Source organism: Sinocyclocheilus anshuiensis, unplaced genomic scaffold (genome assembly GCF_001515605.1).
Source record: "Sinocyclocheilus anshuiensis isolate Anshui unplaced genomic scaffold, SAMN03320099.WGS_v1.1 scaffold577, whole genome shotgun sequence".
NCBI classification, from domain to species: domain Eukaryota; kingdom Metazoa; phylum Chordata; class Actinopteri; order Cypriniformes; family Cyprinidae; genus Sinocyclocheilus; species Sinocyclocheilus anshuiensis.
Window position 1 is genome coordinate 549,823 of NW_015539872.1, and position 21,681 is coordinate 571,503.

At 39.0% G+C, this 21,681-nt stretch overlaps 1 protein-coding gene across 1 annotated transcript in view; it reads right to left on the reverse strand.

Moving 5' to 3' along the window:
* The window catches only part of LOC107685255 (versican core protein-like), a 37,910-nt gene that overhangs the window by 1,522 nt on the left and 14,707 nt on the right, over window positions 1-21,681 (reverse strand). Inside the window, exons 9-25 of the mRNA XM_016481775.1 lie at window positions 18,610-18,806; window positions 16,068-16,353; window positions 15,651-15,845; window positions 15,009-15,317; window positions 14,622-14,786; window positions 12,669-12,935; window positions 11,692-11,852; window positions 11,145-11,382; window positions 9,933-11,051; window positions 9,015-9,554; window positions 7,823-8,920; window positions 7,594-7,707; window positions 6,979-7,092; window positions 5,153-5,311; window positions 3,406-3,488; window positions 914-1,058; window positions 425-607 (exon numbers count right to left, since the gene is read on the reverse strand). Coding sequence (XP_016337261.1) covers window positions 425-607; window positions 914-1,058; window positions 3,406-3,488; window positions 5,153-5,311; window positions 6,979-7,092; window positions 7,594-7,707; window positions 7,823-8,920; window positions 9,015-9,554; window positions 9,933-11,051; window positions 11,145-11,382; window positions 11,692-11,852; window positions 12,669-12,935; window positions 14,622-14,786; window positions 15,009-15,317; window positions 15,651-15,845; window positions 16,068-16,353; window positions 18,610-18,806 — 5,373 coding nt within the window. The remainder of the gene's footprint in view (window positions 1-424; window positions 608-913; window positions 1,059-3,405; window positions 3,489-5,152; window positions 5,312-6,978; window positions 7,093-7,593; window positions 7,708-7,822; window positions 8,921-9,014; window positions 9,555-9,932; window positions 11,052-11,144; window positions 11,383-11,691; window positions 11,853-12,668; window positions 12,936-14,621; window positions 14,787-15,008; window positions 15,318-15,650; window positions 15,846-16,067; window positions 16,354-18,609; window positions 18,807-21,681) is intronic.

Genomic DNA, 21,681 nt, shown 5'->3' on the forward strand with positions numbered 1-21,681 from the left:
AGTACTTTTTTTTTCCTCACACAAAACATTAAGCAGCTCAACAGTTTTTAACATGGATGATAATACGCATCTTGAGCACCAAATCAGCATATTAGAATGATTTCTGAAGGATCATGTGACACTGAAGACTTGAGTTACTCGGCTTTGCCATCACAGGAAAAAATAACATTTCAAAATATATTAAAACCAAAAACATTTATTTTAAATTGCAATAATATTTCATAATATTAGTTTTTACTGTATTGTACTGTATATGTACTGCCTTGGTGAACATAGACATTTTTTTAAATCTTACCAACCCAAACCTTTGAATAGTAGTGTATATATATACTCAAACCAGAGTATATAAAATGATCATTCAAGCTCTATAGGGATGGTTGTTGTAAAAAAGTGTTGTTGCGATAGATTTTCACAGAATACTTACGACTCATGCAGGAAATCCTGGGCAAGTCCCATGAGCCGTCTCCTCTGCAGCGAATGGTGGGAACATGTCTCTGGATGAAGCCATCCATGCACTGGTACCTGATCAGGGAGTTGATCTCATAGTGTGGGCGCAGCTGGCCAAATGTGCGGGCGTTAAGGACAAGAGGAGGCTGACTGCAGGACACTGTTGAAAACGGCACATAATAGGGTAGCCATCAGTAATGGAGGACTGAATCTGAAATGTTATTTTAAAATTTTAGCTGCTTTAAACCACTGGAGACAAATCCAAGAAAACTGCTCTCTTCCTGTCTATAAACAACCAAAGACATATCATCTTAGGGTACAGCAGTCATCCAAATTTTCACAGAGTCCCTATTATACAACATTTTTATTTAAAAACCACTGATGGAATTTAGACTGAAAATAAATGTATGCCTATGCATGCCCTATTATTTTAGAAATGCCCCTCATCCAGGTGCTAAAAGTTCACCTGTGCCTTTCTTGCAGGTGAAGGTGAGGTGGTAGTTGCAGGGAACATCATTCCACTGGCCATCCTCATGCCAGATCATTACCACACAATCCTCCCCTGAGGAAAAGAAACTGTCTGGCTGGTTCGGTCTCCAGTTTTCATATTGCTGCAGGAGAGGAATATGGATAGAGATGAAAAAGTTAATGTGAGCGAGACAATTATACTATAGAAATACATTTCAGATACATTATAGTAATTACATTATGATACACTTTGAGTTATGACAATGTGTTTTTGGAGTGTTTAAAAGAAATTGCATTCAACACATCTGCACAACTTAAAATACAACCTGGCTCAAAACAGGAATATACTGTTTGTGCTGTATATATTCTTTTACATCCATATGTATGAATTCTTATTTTTTCCGTATGCAGCAGGATGCATGCATACACACCTGTGGTTCTTGAATATTTATGTCAGTTGCACTATTATAGCTCATCTATATTCAGATCCACATTTCCCAAAAAATCCTTTACCTAATTTGGTGTTCCCGGTTGAAAACGATAACTTAAAAAATGCTTGTAAATCTCTCATTATGTTATATTATCACCAAATCTTGTATTCTTTTTTGTTTGTTTGTTTTGTCAACTTGTTTTATTTCAATTAGCACATGATTTGCATTTCTTCTTGGACCTTGCAACTCGGTTTTTGAGTGAAATAGCATTATTTGTGGATAGTTTTGGCAATGCTCACTCAAAAACTAAGGTGCATACACTCAGATCAACGAGGCCTATGGTAACAAAGAAAACAAGTTGATAAGTAGTTTAAATCCACGATTTGGTAATAATTTAGCATAACGAGAAATGTAAAGCAATTTTTTATAGGCCAGTCATTTTTGACCAGTAGCACCACAAATGTAACAAGGTGGGGGAAATCCCCAAAAGTACTAAAATTATTATTTGAAGGGAAAAAAATTGAATTTTTATTGGGTTGGGGAGAAAATCCTTTCTAGGTCAAAATGACAGAATTATGGCATAAATTAAAAAAATGAATATTTGTGATATACAGTGTGAAAGCAATCAAAAGCGTTCAAGCAGAGTATGACTGTCTTTGTATGGAGCACATAAGAAAGGCAATAAAATGATAATGATAATGATACAGACACACTCCAGTAGGGGGCGCTACGTACACACATCACCACTAAACTGCAATAAGCAGCTGCAGTGAGTGGTATAATGCATTTGGAAGATAGTAGTTATAGTTGTAGTTATAGTAATACATCTATATTCAACCATCATGGACCAACTTTATTCAGTGTATTTCCTCCCTTCATACACATTCGTCATCTCTCTCAGCTGTGGGTGAATGCACTGAGAAGAGAGTAGCAATTGAAAAGACCAACCTATAAAGAAAGTATCTAATAAAGCCTGCAAAGACAAACACAGTGGACAGTTTACAGTGGACTTGAGCTGATATATTTAAACAGATTTAAAGTGTTTTGAGGTACTATTCCAGATACTGTTTATACTGCAGCAACTACACAACAGACTCTTAGTCTGCTGAGATTAAATTGTACAGTATATTGTTTTAGCATAACAATAATATGAATTTAAAATGTATATTGGCACTCTTCCATATCTATTTTTTTTATCCTAAATTAAAACTGTGAAGTTTGCACATATATTAAACATTACGTAATTATACCCAACCGAGACAGGTTGGAGCTCTGGTCTTTCAGCAACCCTTTGAATACTACACCAATCACCCAACAAGTCCTGTTATTATCCTCTTACAAAAGGAATGTGCGCTTCCTGCTTGAAAATTGATGTAATGCAATTTTTGACCCTCTGGATAACTCCAATGGCACATACTTAAATACATTACCAAACATTAACTCTTAATATAGTAACTCTTCTGTATACAGAATACAATAAGAGTGCTTGCAAACTCCAGAGGACATGTTTATAGCCCCTCACTGATGCCAACTGGACTGAACTGTCACACACTCACATTTTAGGTCTGGACTGTATCTAGTGTAGCCTGTTCCAGGTGCTGCTCATCCTTCACACCTCCATTACCTGTCCACACCTGTAAGCTTCCTCTACCCTTATTTATTTTGATCCTCCAGTCCTGAGAGGACTTCCACAGATGAAAACTCCTATCTCCTGCCCTCCAGGGCTTTTTGGCCCTTCCCCACAAAATGCTGCCGTTATCTTTGAAGTGAGATCCCAGTCAGGACTAAACGACTGTAATTAGCCACTTTCCTGTTCAATGGAGGAACACCTCTAGAACCAGGGAGATGGTTGCATATGTCTTTTTTCACATTAACAAATCCTTGCTAAAATTACTAATGTTATTTAAATTAATAGCTTTTTAAAGAAAAAAATCTGCAAGCATCATGGAAAATACAAGGAGACTTTATAAAGATTTCCTCTACATTGTCCACTAATAAATGTGTGTATCAATGCCATCTTTCTAAAACAGAATAAGAACATTTTGAAGACTGTTCTTACCACAACACTACCATCCATCCACCGGAAATCATTCTCAAACATCTTATCATTCAGACCGATCCACTGGTAGTCATGGCCAAGGCCTACAAGAGGAGAGAGAAACAAAAGTCAATTCACCAGCCATATTAGGAACTCTTTGTCAGTGGTTAAAAATAAAAGGCATTTTTGTTCTTATACATCACACTTCCTGCATCTAGGGCTGGAGCAGCATTTGGCCCCTTTGTTATTGGTGATAAACTAACCTTTCTTTAAAGGGGTCCTATTATGCTTTTACACTTTTTGAATTGTAGTCAGTGTTTAGTGTGTATGTTTGGGCATAAAAAAGATCTTCAAACTTACAAATCTCAGAGTCCACTCCAAAGGGAGACATTTCGTTTTAAAAAAAATCCCTTTTCAAGAACTACAACGAACGGCTCGTTTGGACTACAGCGTTTGTTTTCCGGGTTTTGTGATATCACAAAGCGGCCCATTAGAATATCATTAAAAATAATTCCAGCCTACGGAAATTCGAATGGTTGGGGGTTGGGGAGGGGCGAGGTCGTGGTTAGAACGCTTGGTTGAGTGCATCAGACAAGACGACGAAGAAGAAGTGCTGCTGTACACTGTAAAAAAGGATTTGAGACTTTAGCTTCCCCAACTCATTTTCCTAAGTCAGTTCAACTAAAATGTTGGGTACACTTAAGATATTAAGTTTACCAGTGCCCAACTAATTTTCCCATACATTGAGTGCGGGTGTTTTTATATCACTGTATTTCTGAATGAAACCGACTGTCTTCAGAATATTGGATGTCATTTTCTTTTAATCTTGCATGTAATGTCTGATAAATCAGTGTTTTTTTGAGCGGAGCACTGCTTTGTGTACAGCTGTTACTGGGGAAACCTTGATCTCTACCACTCAGCGCCTCCTGCTGGCAGAGAATGAGTTTGCACATATATGCCGCCTAGGAAACACTGGACTATGGTATAAATAAATTCAACTGTATAACAGTTTCACTGTAATTCATGTTATAATGTTAGAATTAAAGAACAATAAAAAATAATTCATATGCACTTATCTGTATAGTAATGCAGTTATTTTTAAGCGGTTGTTGACATCCTATCTAAAACGTGATTTAGCCACAAAAAAAACACAACAATAACGTTACCACTCTAATATGTCTTGCAATATCCGTGCGTGCAAAGGTTCTGCGCGATCCTCTTGTTCAATATTCTCTGGGTCTGAATCCGGCTCAAATTGATATGGCAATATTGACGCCATTCTTAACTAAACTTGCTGCTTTGGCAAGGGGTGGGGCAATACTGAAACACCGTCTAAAAGCTGTTCGCCAATCACAACGCACTGGGATAGCTAACCAATCACATCACATTTCGTTTTTCGGAAGGCGGGCGTTCATCAAACCCGGAACTAATCGAGCCGTTTGTGCCAGGATGGGGAGAGAGGTGTTGTAATAATGTAAATTATGTAAAAAATAATGTGTTTTTCGAACCACCAAGCATGAGAGCATGTTCTAGTACACCCCCAAAACAAATTCAAGACATTGTAAAAGAGCATAATAGGACCCCTGTAAACTCTAAAGTCCTCTTTGGCTAAAAATTCCTGAGCCAGTGGAATATTCCATAACTCTGATCAAGCATCAAAAAACAAGCATCCTTCCTCATAAATAACTGTTAGTTTGCATGTAAATGTAACTGATTAGAGCTGATGATATTAGACAGAATGACCATAACTTGGTTTATGTATACTCACGGTTGATGTACTGCTGCTCCTCATGGGACAGGACACTAGCAAGGTGTGCCCCCTGGAGACGACATTCACGCTCTGCTGTGTCCCAGTTACGCCGATGAGGAAAGAATTTGTAGCAGTGGCCCTGGAACTTGTGCCAGCCGTAGCTGCATGTTTCAGTGTCTGTAGAAAATCATGCATGAGTTTTTGTTGATGCGCTACACATAAACTTGACATGTAGACACTGAAACTGAGATAATCATGTTGCTGGAAGTGAAAAAAGGTGCTTGATATTGTCTACTGTCAATTTCTTTTTATTAGTCCTTTACCTTTGGCTTACACTGTGAGGCTGTTATCAGTAAAATAAATCAAACCTTTGTTTTTTTTGTTCAGATTTCTCACTCACACTGGACCTGAGGGAATATGTTATAACTCCCTTTCATCCTCGTTTTAAATTACATGTCAGTTAAACGAGATCACTTAGAGCAAGAGCTACACCCTTGTGTCTATCATATCAGGAAGCCAATTAATTTTTGCATAAGAATGGCTACAGTGCCATGGTGAAGATTGGGTGCTTTGCTCTGAGGCATTGTTTAAGAAAGAGGCATTGGATCAAAGCAGACCTGTAAAACAGCCACTAACCATTTGGAAAAATTCATAGTTTTAAAGTAAGTATATTATGAACCCAGCAATTTATTAGTCTTGTTGACAAAGGATTTTAAAGTTCCTAGATCAGCATTTGATACTATGATCATATTAAATTTGCAAATAAAGTGTGTCCTATCAGTCACAGTAAGTATGTTTATGTGCACTGTTATAATCAAGCTAAAGCTGGTTTTTGAGCTACAGTCTCTGCTGGTAAAACTTCAGTCAGACTCACATGATATTTTAGAAAGACAAATTATTGTTTTAGTTCAGCTGAAAGCAAACTTTTAAAGTGCTTGTAAATGCACTTACTGACTGCTTGTGGATCATGTGTGTGATTGTGCTGATGTGTCACTACTGCAACAAAGAATAAACTATACCAAAGAATAAAACTATTAAAACTCTCATTAATATATCATTAACCATCAAATCATCCATAGCATCAGTACAAATGCATGTGAAAATGCATGAAGCAATGTTGACTTGTGATTTTTGGCTTATCATTTAGCATTTATTGCATTTAGTGGCATTTTCTGCCTTTCTGCTTTCTCTGTAAGCAGCTGAGACTAAGCCACTGTGCAGGAGACTTCTTTGTTTCTGTAATGTTGATGCTATCTCAAGTTTGAGATGAAAATCATGTTCAGAGTACTCAAGAGAGTAATGCACTCATGACATCGGCTTTCATTTGTTTTAATTCTGGCAAAAGCCAGATGCTAGTTAAACTGAAGAGATTTCACTGTTAAAATGTTATTGTGTATAAATACTTTGAAGGGGATGAAACTCTCAAGAAAGTAACCTCACTCGTGTAAAGTGTAAATTAATATCTACAGAGTAATAAGAGAAAGAGTGATGGTCTTAACAGCTGTGCTCAAATGAGAAGGTTAAAAAACTGTATCCTCTTAATTAGTGGAAAGTACAGCATAATTATGTCTGTCTGCTAGTATACAACAGTTTTGGAACAAACACAGTTTCTTACATCAAGTAAAAATCTATTATCTATCAGGATCTACCAAACCATGAGTCACATTTACCAAACTCATATCTGCCAGGAATATCTGAGTATTTTTATTAATGATGAAATCATTTGAAAGTTTAGAGGTTTACATGGTATATCTTCACAGCAGTCTATGTGGCTACAGTAGCTTCACAAGTTATCAGCAAGTTGAACTTGAACAAGTGATTATGTTAAATTAATATGATCTTACCTTGCTCACACAGTGCTCCTGCATAACTTGGAAGACATACACAGGTGAATGAGTTAAGGCCATCAATACATGTTCCTCCATTACGACAAGGGTTTGTGTGACATTCATCAATGTCTATAAAAATCAATTAAAATAAGGTGAGAAAAAAATTTACTTATGTGCATTATAATTAGTTGGAGTTAATAATCATTTTAAGGTGCACTACAGAAGACTTTTTTGTTTAAAATTGAGCAAAATCCCATTATCGATCAAGAAATAAAAATAAGTGTTTGATGCCTAAGTGAATCAGGGTAAGACAAAAACTGTCAAGTATACAATAATAATTGATATTTTAGGCAGTCATGAATTTGGTGGGAAATTTATGGTTTACAGCTTTAGCCTGGGTATAGTTACATCATTTCCATAAATAGAGTAAAGAAGGTCTGGTACTACAGCGACAGACATGATACTTCATGGCTCAAACTATCAAATTCATTCAAGCAGAACAGCAGTGCCAAACACAGCTGATGCAAAATATGTAACTTGTCATTTTATGTTTCGCCACAGATGGCAATATTGAGCACAAAGTTCTGTAGTGCACCTTTAATAAATGAATGAAACACTAATACAGCATACCTATTTCACACTGGTTACCATTATATCCAGGTGGACAGCTGCAGATCTGAATACCGCCTATTTTTACACAAGAACCGCCATTCAAGCAAACATCAGCAGAACAGGAGTGAACATCTGCAGTAAGAGCGGGAGGATAAAGGTATGTCATACAAAAATAATGGTATAGGTATAGAAAGTACAGTATATGCATTCTGTTAATTGGGTCTTTAAAACAGTGTTTACATCCTACCTGGAATATCAAACGTCTGCCCGATCATTGTGTATGGAAGGTCTGCTGTACTGTGTGTTGTGCTTTCATTCTGTGCACTTGGAGGTGGGCTTTTAACCAAAGCGGCCTCAGAAACGTCTTCAAGGGAGGAAAATGGTGTTGTAATCTCGCTTTGGGTTGTAGGTACTGACGATGTCATCTGATATTCATTTTGAATTGGAATCTCAGATGTAAGAGTTACAGCTTCCTCAATCTGACCAGCAGCCTCTTGTTTCCTTGAGGCAGTTTCCTTACTAACAATCTTTATATCAGACTCAGGTGTCATAATTAAAGGTGAGGTTGTTGCAGTAGACAGAATTACTGCCTGGACCTCATCAGATGATGGGATAATAACCGAATTCTCCTCTGAGAAGCTCTTCAAACTAATGGAAGTTACAGTACCATCAAATTGAGGTTGTATGGTGGTGCTGAATCCTGTGTCAACTCTTTCTTCCAAGAATTTCTCTTCACTTATAGCAGTGGAACTTGGTTTATCTGTGAAATTAGAAAGTCTGGTTGTGGTGTGATGCTTATTGGAAGATATGGTGTTTACCTCCCCAGATGTGCTTCTCTCTGAACCACTTGTTCCACTGTTTGGTGAGCCGGTGAATGAAGCATCACTCTCAGTTCTTGAAACACTCTCAAAAGTAATTTCACTCTCAATGTCTAGTTGCATGGTAGTCTCAAAGCTTGTTTCAGTGTCAAGCTGAGAGGTGGTCTCAGTATTCAAAACTTCTGCTTGTGTTTTTCCATCAACACTTGTTGCACTGTCCTCCTCAGGTTTTGAGGAGGTCTCAAAACTAGTCTCAACATCAGGCTGTGAGGTGATTTCAAAATTAGTCTCAACATCAGGCTGTGAGGTGGTCTCAAAACCAGTCTCACTATCAGGCTGTGAGGTGGTCTTAAAACCAGTCTCAACATCAGGCTGTGAGGTGGTCTCAAAACCAGTCTCAACATCAGGCTGTGAGGTGGTCTCAAAACCTTCACCTTCAGGTTGGGTGATGTCATCAATGCTAGTCACATCTTCTGAGCTAACGTCTAAGTCAGTCTCACTGTCAGTGTTTGTTTTGTTCATTAAATCTGGTATGGAATATACTGTTATGTAAGGTTCAGTTTTTGTATCATAATCGATTATTTCAAGTCTCAACATCAGGTTGTGAGGTGGTCTCAAAACCAGTCTCAACATCAGGCTGTGAGGTGGGTAAACTCTTTTCACCTTCAGGTTGGGTGATGTCATCAATGCTAGTCACATCTTCTGAGCTAACGTCTAAGTCAGTCTCACTGTCAGTGTTTGTTTTGTTCATTAAATCTGGTATGGAATATACTGTTATGTAAGGTTCAGTTTTTGTATCATAATCGATTATTTCATCTGTCTCTTCCTCAGAGGAAAGTGGAGCTCCTGTTTTGTCACCCAGCCCTGGTATGGATGTAGATGAAGGAGATCCCACTAATGTTACTGTGTCTGTAGTCATATTAAACTTTGATGCAGATATAAGAGGTGTAGGAATGGTTGTTGATGGAGATGGCACATCTTCATCAATCCTGATGTCTGTGTTGGGCTTATGTGTCACTGTCATCTCGGACAAAGCTTGGTGATATGGTTCCCCATCAGTTACTGTAATTGCTTCAGGCAAAGAGGTTGTTGCAAAGTGAATCACAATATCACTCTCCACAGATGATGACAACGAATCATCTTCAGATATTAAAGGAGAGTCTGTTAAATCAGACAGTCCTGTAACCATTTCAATTGTTTGATTACCTGAGCCATAATCTGTTGAAGAAAATAACGCACTTGTGGTTTCCTCTGAAATACCAGATCTAGTTGATACATCTGTGCTTGTTAATTCACTTCCCTGAATTACCTTATCAGTAGAGGGACTACTGAGTTCAATGTCATCAGCACTTGTCATGTACAATGTTTCCTCTGTGTCAGCTGTTAAGTCATTATCATCAGTTGCTGCTGTTTTTGTGTATGTACTTGTAGTCGTTTTGGCAGGTTCAGTCATGCTAGCACTTGATGCAGTATGGAAAGATGCAGTGCTTGTTAAATCCAATACTGGAGAAACTGACTGTTCAGAGTCTGTGATATCACCTGGATATTGTGAAGAAACACTTTCTCCAGAACTTGATGGGGCATATGTTACATCATCTCCAGTATGTGTTGATACATCTTCAGATGAGTCCTCTTCAGCTGAGAACATCTCTGTGACTCTGTCAGTGGACACTTGAGATGTCATGGGGGTTAAAGTGGATGTTTCCAGAATACAATCATCCGTAGACAAAGTGTCTGTAAGTTCTGTGGATTCTGTGGAGGTCTGACCATCTTGTGTGTGTTCAGGTACATCAGCATCAGTAGCCTCAGGAGATTGTGTTGCTTGTGTGTCCTCTTCTAAATATGTTGAACTGCTCAGCAGGATGTCTGCGGTTGATTGGGTTTGTTGAACTATTAACCTGTCTGCTGTGGTTTCAAATGACACACGTAAATGAGGTAACTCAGTGCCATCCATTCCAGATCCTTCTGGCTCCTCTGTCATAAAGCTTGAGGGTTGTGCCGTCATGACAATTGGGGTTACCCCAGCTGCTTCTTCTGTAACAATTGTAGGGGCGAAGGGAGAAGACTGCTCTAAAACAGACAAAGTATCTGCATCAATAATCATGTCATCCTTAGTGAAAACTTCTGGTTTGATGCTATCATCTCTTATACGCTCTGTAACAGTTGAAAGTAGCTTATCTTCATCTTCCTCCTCCTCTGTGAATATTAAGACTGGACTTGTTGGAGTGACTTGCTGATCAGCACTGTCCTTAGACAAGACCAATGGAGTAGTGGTGGACACAGGATCTTGAGGTGTCACGAAAGAAGGCAATTTAGTGTGGCTTGTTATCACACCAGATGGTGTTCCAGGAGTTGTAAAGCTAGTGGCTGCTATATCTGAGACAGAAACTCCAGAATGTTCCTGCTCTGTCGGTGCTGTCACTGAGACCAGAGTGAAATCTTCAGCATTTGTGCTTGAGAACGTGTGTCCCTGTGAAACAACTCTGGCTGTACTGTACTGTCCACTGTTGACTGAGCTAAAGGGTGTCATGCTAATGGTTGTTTCTGTCATCTTTGAGCTCGATAGCAAAGGTGAAGATGTCACAAGAGTTGAATCATCACCTGATCCATCATCTTCTGCTCCATCCCCCTCAGTTGAGTCTTCCCAACTGCCATCCTCTGAAAGTGAAGTTGCAAGCGTTACAGTTGACTGGGTAGAGGTCAGGAATGAGGGAGATGGGGATAAAGTTGACTGATGTGTTAAATCTGTACTGCTAGTGACAGATGCAGCACTCGAGAAACCTGTTTTCTTCTCCATCTCTTCAACTTCTGCCTCATCAGTTCTTACAGTTAGGTCCTCATATGCCTTAGTTGTTGATGTTTTGTATATCTCAGCAGTAGGATCTCCTGGTGAGGTAAATTCCTTGTCATCCTCTGTGATGATAATCCTCTGGGTTGATAATTCAAACCCATTTAAATCGGTTTCTGGAGCGTTTGGCTCTAAGGTACTCTTTAGAGTCTCAGAACCTGATAAAGCCTCAGATGTGCTTGACAGTATTACAGCAGGTGTTGCAGCTTCAGTTATATGTGGTTGTGTGACTTTAGTTGAAGTTGTTTTGTCCTCAGAGGGTATATATTGAGGAGGAATTGACTCAAGAGCTGCTGGGGATATTTCACCACTAGAGCCATCATCTTCATCCACTTCACTTTCAGCTGTTATTTCACTACCTTCAGTAGATAACGATCTCACTGCTGTTTGGACAGTGCTAGACAACAACGTTGATTTAGTTGTGAAGGACGTGGAATGGGAGGAACTTACAAAACTCCCTGGCTCTGATGTGCGGTTAGCCTCACTGATTTCTGCCTCATCAGTATAATTGTCAGACATTTCCTCTGTTGGACTCACACTGTCCTCTTCACCAGAACCTTCTAGTTGAGTAGTTTCTTGGTCATCTTCTACAATACCAGAGCCTTCTCTGTCTACAAAGGTAGATGTGATAGGGCTTGAATTTTGTGTTATGGTGATGTCTTTGTGGAGTTCTGTGAAGCCAGTGCTAGTTATAAGAACTGTAGGAGAACCAGTTTGAGTTTTGATGGCTGCTGATGAAACATGCATGACAGGGGACACCCCTGATCCTTCATCATCTGTTGTGTCATCCTCTGCATCAGATGAAATTGTTGTGTGAATGCTAAGGCTTTTGCTAGAAGATGTAAACATTGTTTTTGTCCTGAGAAGAGCTGAAGTTGCTTCGTAACTGGCAGTGACTGTTGATGTTTGGATGTGCTTGAAAGGAACAGTCGTTGTTTGGATAGCTGAAGGTGCGGTGTGGTCATCTTCTGTTGCCACAAAAGTGAGACTAGGTTTACCTGATCCAATTGCAGTATGACTAATAATTGATTCTGCGGTGTGTTTAGTCAACTGTGATTGAGTAATAGTATGAGAAGGTCTAGAAGACACTGAGATCTCTGCGAGTCTTGTACTAACCTGCTCTGTTGTTGTGTAACTTGAGCTAACTACTTCTGTTGCATGGTGGGTGCTAGGTTCTTCTCTAAATTCAGTCATTGAAGAGGCAAACTCTCTTTGAGATGTCATGACCTCCTGACTTGTGACTGTTCTGATCATAGATGAGGGAGCTGTGGTGAACCTCTCTGGTGTCTGCTGACCAGAGCCTTCTACCTCTGTGAGTGTAAAAAATGAGCTTGCTATAGGTTCTCCACTTACAGTTGTTGTAACATTTATTGTTGCTGTCATGTTTTCTGATGGCTGCACTCCAGAAGCAGGAGCTGACTCAAAACCAACAGCAGTTGGCTTGTCCTCTGATGGTGTAGGAATGTGAGGTATTGATTCTACAACAGCAGATGATATTTCAACTGAGCCATCATCTTCAGCCACTTCATTTTCTGCAATATCTCCACTACCTTGTTCAGAATAGGAGTCTGTAACTACAGTTTGAACAGTGCTTGAAAACAATCCATTTGTTGATGAAGTGGAATGTGAAGAACTTTCAGGTTTTTCTGGCTCTGATGTGTGGTCAGTCTCATGAATTTCTGCCTCATCAGTGGCTACAATATAATGATCATATGCTTTAGTTGCCAGTGTAATTCTGACTTCATCACTGGAAACCTCTTGCTGAACTTTTTCTTCTGAGATATTAGAGACAAAAGTGGAAACAGATTCTGTGTGATGTCTCTCTGTTGGCTTAATTCTTGGGATATTTGCATCAGTTGAGAACCACACTGAGTTTGCATTGGTCAGGTCTATAGTAGGTACTGTGCTTTCAGATACTGTCTCATCTAAATGTCTAGTGTGGGCAGAAGAGAACAGAGTCTCTGAAACATTAATGATTGTGGATTCAGATGGTTTTGCTGACAGATCTTTCTCCTCCATTAGAGTAGCTGTGGTTGCTGCTGTACGATATTTAACATCTTTACTTGTAACTGTTTCTCCTGTTGAGTCCCCATTGCTCAGTGATGAAAATGGATGTACAGCACTAGTTACAGTAGAGGCAATAAAGGAAACAGGTTCTCTACTGTATGTCTGAGTTGTCTGATCTCTTGTAGCTTCAGCATCTGTTGAGCTGGACACTGATATTGTTTCTGTTGTGTCAGATGATGTTTTGGTAAGTTCATGATCTGATTTGGTTGGAGTATAAAGTGAAGAACTTGTTGTGAACTCTTTGCTAAACAAATCAGAGGTATCATCTCCTGAAGCTTCAGACTCTGTAGGTGGCAAACTTGAAGAAAAACCTGATGGTGACAGTACATCTTTGACAGTCGTCTTCTCCAATATCATTGTAACAGTGCTTTCAGATAATTTCTCATCTAAATGTCTAGTGTGGGCAGAGGACAACAGAGTCTCTGAAACATTAATGATTGTGGATTCAGATGGTTTTGCTGACAGATCTTTGTCCTCCATTAGAGTAGCTGTGGTTGTTGCTGAATGAGATGTGACATCTTTACTTGTAACTGTTTCTCCTGTTGAGCCCCTGGTGCTCAGTGATGAAAATGTATGTACAGCACTAGTTACAGTAGAGTCAAGAGAGAAAACCGGTTCTCTACTATGTGTCTCAATTGTCTGATCTTGTGTAGCTTCGGCGTCTGTTGAGCTGGACACTGAGATTGTTTCTGTAATGTCAGATGATGTTTTGGTAAGTTCATGATCTGATTTGGTTGGAGTATAAAGTGAAGAACTTGTTGTGAACTCTTTGCTAAACATATCAGAAGTGTCATCTCCTGAAGCTTCAGACTCCATGGGAATCAAGCTTGAAGAAAAACTTGATGGTGACAGCACATCTTTGGCAGTTGTCTTCTCCGAGATCATTATTACAGTGCTTTCAGATAATTTCTCATCTAAATGTTCTGTCTGAGCAGAGGAGAACAGAGTCTCTGAAACATTAATAATGGTGAATACAGATGGTTTTGCTGACAGATCTTTGTCCTCCATCATAGTAGCTGTGGTTGTTGCTATAGGTGAAGTAACATCTTTACTTGTAACTGTTTCTCCCTTTGAGTCCCCATTGCTCAGTGATGAAAATGTATGTACAGTACTAGTTACAGTAGAGTCAAGGGAGGAAACAGGTTCTCTAATATATGTCTCAGTTGTCTGATCTCTTGTAGCTTCAGCATCTGTGGAGCTGGACACTGAGATTTTTTCTGTCATGTCAGATAATGTTTTGATAAGTTCAGTGTCGGATTTGGTTGGAGTATAAAGTGAAGTTGTCGTCATTGTGAACTCTTTGCTAAACATACCAGAGGTCTCATCTCCTGAAGCCTCAGAATCTGTAGATGGCAAACTTGAAGAAAAACTTGATGACGGTACATCTTTTGCAGTTGTCTTCTCTGAGATCATTGTAACAATGCTTTCAGATAATTTCTCATCTAAATGTCGAGTCTGAGCAGAGGAGAACAGAGTCTCTGAAACATTAATGATTGTGGATTCAGATGGTTTTGCTGACAGATCTTTCGCCTCCATTAGAGTAGCTGTGGTTGCTGCTGTGTGTGATGTAACATCTTTACTTGTAACAGTTTGTCCTGTTGATTCCCCAGTGCTTAATGATGTAAACGTGCGTACGGTATTAGTTAAAGTAGAGTAAAGAGAGGAAACAGGTTCTCTAGTAAGCACATCAGGTGACTGACTTCTTGTAGCTTCAGCAACTGTTGAGTTGGACACTGAGATTGTTTCTGTCATGTGAGATGATGTTTTGGTAAGTTCATGGTCTGATTTGGTTGAAGAATAAAGTGAAGAGCTTGTTGCTGTAATCTCTTTGTTAAACATATCAAAGGTCTCATCTCCTGAAGCTTCAGACTCTGTAGATGGCAAACTTGGAGAAAAACTTGATGTTGACAGCACATCTTTGGCGGTTGTCTTCTCTGGAATCATTTTAACAGTGCTTTCAGATAATGTCTCATCTAAATGTCCAGTCTGAGCAGAGGAGAACAGAGTCTCTGAAACATTAATGATTGTGGATTCAGATGGTTTTGCTGACAGATCTTTCTCCTCCATTAGAGTAGCTGTGGTTGCTGCTGTATGAGATATAACATCTTTACTTGTAACTGTTTCTCCCGTAGAGTCCCAAGTGTTTGGTGATGAAAATGTATGTACAGTACTAGTTACAGTAGATTCAAGAGAGGAAACAGTTTCTCTGCTATGTGTCTGAGTTGTCTGAGCTCTTGTAACTTCAGCATCTGTTGAGCTGGACACTGAGATTATTTTTGTGCTGTCATATGATGTTTTTGTAAGTTCATGGTCTGATTTGGCTGAAGTATAAAGTGAAGAACTTGTCGTTATGAACTCTTTGCTAAACATATCAGAGGTCTCATCTCCTGAAGCTTCAGACTCTGTAGATGGCAAACTTGAAGAAAAACTTGATGATGGTACATCTTTGGCAGTTGTCTTCTCTGGAATCATTTTAACAGTGCTTTCAGATAATTTCTCATCTAAATGTTGAGTCTGAGCAGAGGAGAACAGAGTCTCTGAAACATTAATGATTGTGGATTCAGATGGTTTTGCTGACAGATCTTTCTCCTCCATCATAGTAGCTGTAGTTGTTGCTGCATGAGATTTAACATCTTTACCTGTAACTGTTTGTCCTGTTGATTCCCCAGTGCTTAATGATGTAAACGTATGTACGGTATTAGTTAAAGAAGAATAAAGAGAGGAAACAGGTTCTCTAGTAAGCACATCAGGTGACTGACTTCTTGTAGCTTCATCATCTGTTGAGCTGGACACTGAGATTGTTTCTGTCGTGTGAGATGTTGTTTTGGTAAGTTCATGGTCTGATTTGGCTGAAGAATAAAGTGAAGAACTTGTTGCTGTGAACTCTTTGCTAAACATATCAGAGGTCTCATCTCCTGAAGCTTCAGACCCTGTAGATGGCAAACTTGGAGAAAAGCTTGATGTTGACAGCACATCTTTGGCAGTTGTCTTCTCTGGAATCATTGTAACAGTGCTTTCAGATAATGTCTCATCTAAATGTCCAGTCTGAGCAGAGGAGAACAAAGTCTCTGAAACATTAATGATTGTGGATTCAGATGGTTTTGCTGACAGGTCTTTGTCCTCCATCATAGTAGCTGTGGTTGCTGCTGTATGTGAAGTAACATCTTGACTTGTGACTGTTCGTGCTGTTGAGTCCCCATTGCTCAATGATTCAAATGTATGTACTATGCTAGATGAAGTAGAGCCAATAGAGGAAACGGGTCCTCTACTATGTCCCTCAGTCATCTGATCTCTTTTGATATCAGCATCTGTTGAACTGGACCCTGAGATAGTTTCTGTGGTTTTGCTGAGTTCTTTGTCTGATTTGGTTGTGCTGTACAATGAAGAACTTGTTGTAAATTCTTTGCTAAACATGGCAGATGTCTCATCTCCTGAAGCTTCAGACTCCGTTGATGGCATAACTGAAGCAAAACTTGCAAGTGACAGTTCATCTTTTACTGTTGTCATCTCTGAGGTCAATGTGGCACTGCTTTCAGATAATTTCTCATCTAAATGTTCAGTCTGAGTGGAGAAGAACAGAGTCTTTGTAGCATCAATGGTTATGGCTGCGGCTGTTGCTGTGTGAAATGTAATATCTTGACTTGTGACTGTTCTTACTGTTGAGTGATCAGTTTTTTCTCTTGTGGCCTCAGCATCTGTTAAGCTGGACACTGAAATTGTCGCTGTGGTTTTGGTGTCATCTGGATCTGATTTGGTTGCGCTGTACAATGAAGGACTTGTTGTGAACTTCTTGCTAAATATGTCAGAGGCTTCAGGCTCAGAAGATGCCAAAACTAACGTAAAATGTGACGGTGACAGCACATCTTTGGCAGTTGTCTTTTCTGTAATCATTGTGCTTGTAACAGTGCTTTCAGATAATGTCTCATCTAAATGTACAGTCTGAGCAGAGGAGAAAAGAGTATCTGTAACATTAATCATGGTGGATTCAGATGGTTTTGCTGACAGATTTTTGTCCTCCATCAGAGTAGCTGTGGTTGTTGCTGTATGTGATATATCTTGACTTGTGTCAGTTTGTCCTGTCGAGTCCCCAGTGCTCAATGATGTAAATGTACTGACAGTACTTGTTACAGTGGAGTCAAGAGAGGAAACAAGTTCTCTACTATATGCCTCATTTGTCTGTTCTCCTGTAGTCTCGGCATCTGCTGAGCTGGACCCTGAGATTATTTCTGTGCTTTCAGTCGGAACTAGAGACCCAGTGCTCAATGATATAAATATGCATTCTGTGCTAGTTTCAGTAGAGTCAAGAGTGGAAACAGGTTTTTTACTATGTCTCTCAGTTGTCTGATCTCTTGTGATCTCAGCATCTGTTGAGCCGGACACTGAGATTGTTTTTGTGGTTTTGCTCAGTTCTTGGTCTGATTTAGTTATTGTATACAATGCAGAATTTATTGTTGTGGTTCTAAACAAAGTCTCGTCTCCTGAAGCCTCTGAAGATGGTAAAACAGAAGAAAAATGTGATGGTGAAAGCTTATGTTTTGTTGTTGTCATTTCTAAATTCTTTGTTGATGGCGTCATGAATTCTGAAGTTGCCTCTTTCTGCATTTTAAGAGTCTCACTTGATGATGGTACAAATGTAAATGTTATGTCCTTTTTTCTTGTTGCTGTTGTACTATGTACTTGAGTTGGTAATGTCAAATTAAACTCTTTAGTTGTCTGAACACTCAAGCCTGATTCATCTGTATCCAAACGGTTCATATGTGCAGAAGTAGGCCCTAGGCCAGAAACAACTGTGTGTGTTGTCTTTTTGATTGAGTCATCTTTCTGAGTTGTCATTCCCATGACCTGTGTTGTAACGACTGTATCTTTGACTTTGTCCTCTGTTACTGAGCCAGTACTGTGCACTGAAGAAGATATAGATGACTTAGTAGTGTCATCATGATCTAATGGAATATCTGTTGATCTAATTGGGAGTACTGGTTTTACAGAAGGCTGCTTTTCAGTGGTGGAGGTTAAAATGTTTGGCATGACAGTTCCTTCAGATACAAGTGTTTCCTCTTCGCTAATTGCTATGGGAGGAGATGGCGGAGTGGACTCTACCAATATTCCTCCTGGGCCAAAATTAATGTCTGGATGAAGGGTTGTGGAATACAAGGGGGACATTACTGAGGATCCTGAAACCAGTGATTCATGTGGTGTTCTGCCAGCCTCCACTAATGAACTATCAAATTTAAATGTTGCTTCTTTTTGTTCACTTAAGTTGTGTACTCCAAGAGAATCACTTCCAAACGTATCTCCTCTAACTTCTTCTGCCACATCTTTAGGCTGAAGTGTCACCTCAAACTTGCCATTTATGAAGCTGACTGTTGGGGTCATGGTATCTCCACTTGCTACAACATTCTCCCCATCAACAGGAAGAAGATCATCAGGTATCTCAGGTATGACTACCAACTGGGGAGTGTGAGAATGTGACTCTCCAAAAGGCATCAGACTTTGATTAACTGTTGAAAAATGGAAAAACAAAAGCAAAGAAATTGAATTCATTGACCCTTTTCTGTCTGGATGCACTTGTAGCAGGGTTGTCCAAAATTCAGAAATGAAGAATTGTGTTTCTATCAATTCATGAATATCAGTTGAATTGTCAAATTTAGTTAAATTGAAGTTTAACTGAAATTCAACACTGGTAATTTATTATCTTCAATCATAAACTTTTTTCAAACATAAACTTTTTTATCTTTCAACCAAGGCTTTGTTGAACCAACATTCAGTTTTTGTTATACAGACATATGAATTTCTTTGAATTTCAATTCATTTCAATTCTACTTCATTACATTTAAAAATGAATTGCAACTCAGTATCCTATTTACAACTTAGCTTCAAATTCAGTTAAAATTCAGGAACTGAATAAGAATTTCAAAGACATTCTCAGTTCATTTCTCAACGGTGCACAACCCTGAATTACAGTGGAACAGTGACCAAATCAGACACTTGAATATTTCACAAAGATGTGACAAAATGACAAAAGTTCAAACGCAAATGCATATGCCCATTACTGGACTCATACAATTCAAAAGCAGAGACTGTGTATTTATTTCTATATTAAGTCTTGTCAATGAAGACAAAGAGAATTGGCAAATGTGTTTTAGTAAACTACTTATTACAACCAACAACACAACTGGTCCTTTCACTGCATACATATTTACAGACCTCACAACAACTGATCCTCTCCACTAAATGTGCTTGTTGTGAACTTGTGACTGTCATCAGAGTCCGAAGCAAAGACAGACATCTGGTTTCTTCATGACCAGCTGCCACAAACTAAAGCACTACATATCTATCAGATCTACCATTTCATCTTAAAGCAACATTAGTCATATCAAGTAAACTTCCCACACAGCTACCGATATGTGTTTCAAGGTCAGATGAAGACCAATATTTCTGAACTTGTCCAGATTAGTAGCTGATGTTGGGAACACCTGCAGGCAAGGCAAGGCAAGTTTATTTATATAGCACATTTCATACACAATGGTAATTCAAAGTGCTTTGCATAAAAGAAAAGAAAAAAAATTATCACAACAATAAAACAAGGAATTTAAAAACTTCGAAAATTATTTAAAATTTGATTTAAGAGGTTTAAAATGAATTTAAAACGGTTAAGAATAGAAAACGATTATACATAAAATATAGTGCAATCAGTTCGGACATCACACAGTGCTCATTCAATAAATGCACAGCTAAACAGATGAGTTTTGAGTCTGCATTTAAATGTGACTAATATTTTAGCACATCTGATCTCTTCTGGAAGTTGATTCCAACTGCGGGCCGGGACAAAGGTTAATATCTGCAGACACCTGGTTAAGCCAACAGAAGTCTGGACAGACAGAACACAGAAAACAAACTCCTCTCGTTCTCATTCATTTGCCTATTGTCCAACTTTCAGACACAGGGGAATGACCAAACCCAAAGTTCCCAGCATCATTTTATGCATCTGGTAAAAACTATTTGGAGCGGGCTCAAAATGGAGAGCAGTGCAGAGGTCTGACGGCAGGCACAAATGTGCTTTTGTCCCTAAATCATTACCTCACTGGCCTAAGCAACCTGGGTAATGTCCTGAACTCATTAGTTTAATCTTTGTGTCACAATGTTTTGACATGAAATACGTAATATTTCATTTTTACATCCTAGCTTTCCTTTGGTCTTACATTTATTTCTTGCAACCAACCAAGTAGGCCAACATACGAATGCAACACTCGCGTTCTCTACACTACTACTTTCTCAGTCTTTATATACAGAGGAGACTCTGCTGTAGAGATGACATCAGCCATGTTGTAGTGTCCAGACGTCAATGCATTAACAGACCTCTGTGTTTACACTGGTAATGCGTCCAAAGCCTCATTTTGCCAAGCCTGCCGTCACTGACAGAAATCACTGGGAGAACAGATTTGTTAGGGCATCCTCTAATGAACAGCTCTCTAAACTAAATGGATACACATCTGTATTGAAACCATCTCTGCCAGATGCAGGCAAAAAAGAAAAGAAAAAACTTTCATTAACAGATCAGAGCTGATAGCTAATGCTGCACCTGTGGAGTAGTGCAGGTAACTGCTTGGAGCTTCAAAATTACTCAGTAGTGAAGTCCTACTGAACACAATGTGGACCAGTTTGAACCATCAAGAAAGCATCTTTCTTTCTCACAGAATCACAGAGTTAGAGAATCAGAGTTCACCTGTCACCATTATAAAGGACTGCTAAAGGCAATACAAAGAACACAAGGCTAAATCTCTGCTGTATGGTACTGTAGTATCCATCAAAAATTTGACAAGGCTTTCGATACCCCCTGTAAAATCAGCAAATAGGGCAGGCAGTTTTGTTTTCAGGACGTGAAAGCATTTTCAGAAACAGTTAGAACACAAAGGTTTTTGAAAGTGCCAAGAAAGTGACATTCTCAGAGATTGACAGAAATAGTGATCTTGGGTACTGCGGAATGCCTTTCTAAGTACATTTTAAATGTATAGAACCATTCTTTTCAGGACCCTGGACAGCACTGTTAAGGGCTGTTCACACCTAGAATGATAATTATAACAATAACTACAACAATAACATTTTAATAAGCATTCTAATTCTGTGGGAAGTCCACACAACACAAAGTAACAACATCATTGGAATATACTTTCATAATTATTTTTTTCCAACTGATGATGACTAAAAGATGGACAACCAATCTACCTGACTTCAAAGAGCTGGAGCATTAAAAGTGGCAGCCAACATAACTGCAGTATAATAAACAGAATGCTATCGTTCAGTGACGCGGACACTAATAAATTTATTGTCATCTTTAAAGATGTTATTCTTGGTATGAACAGACCTTTAGCAGTT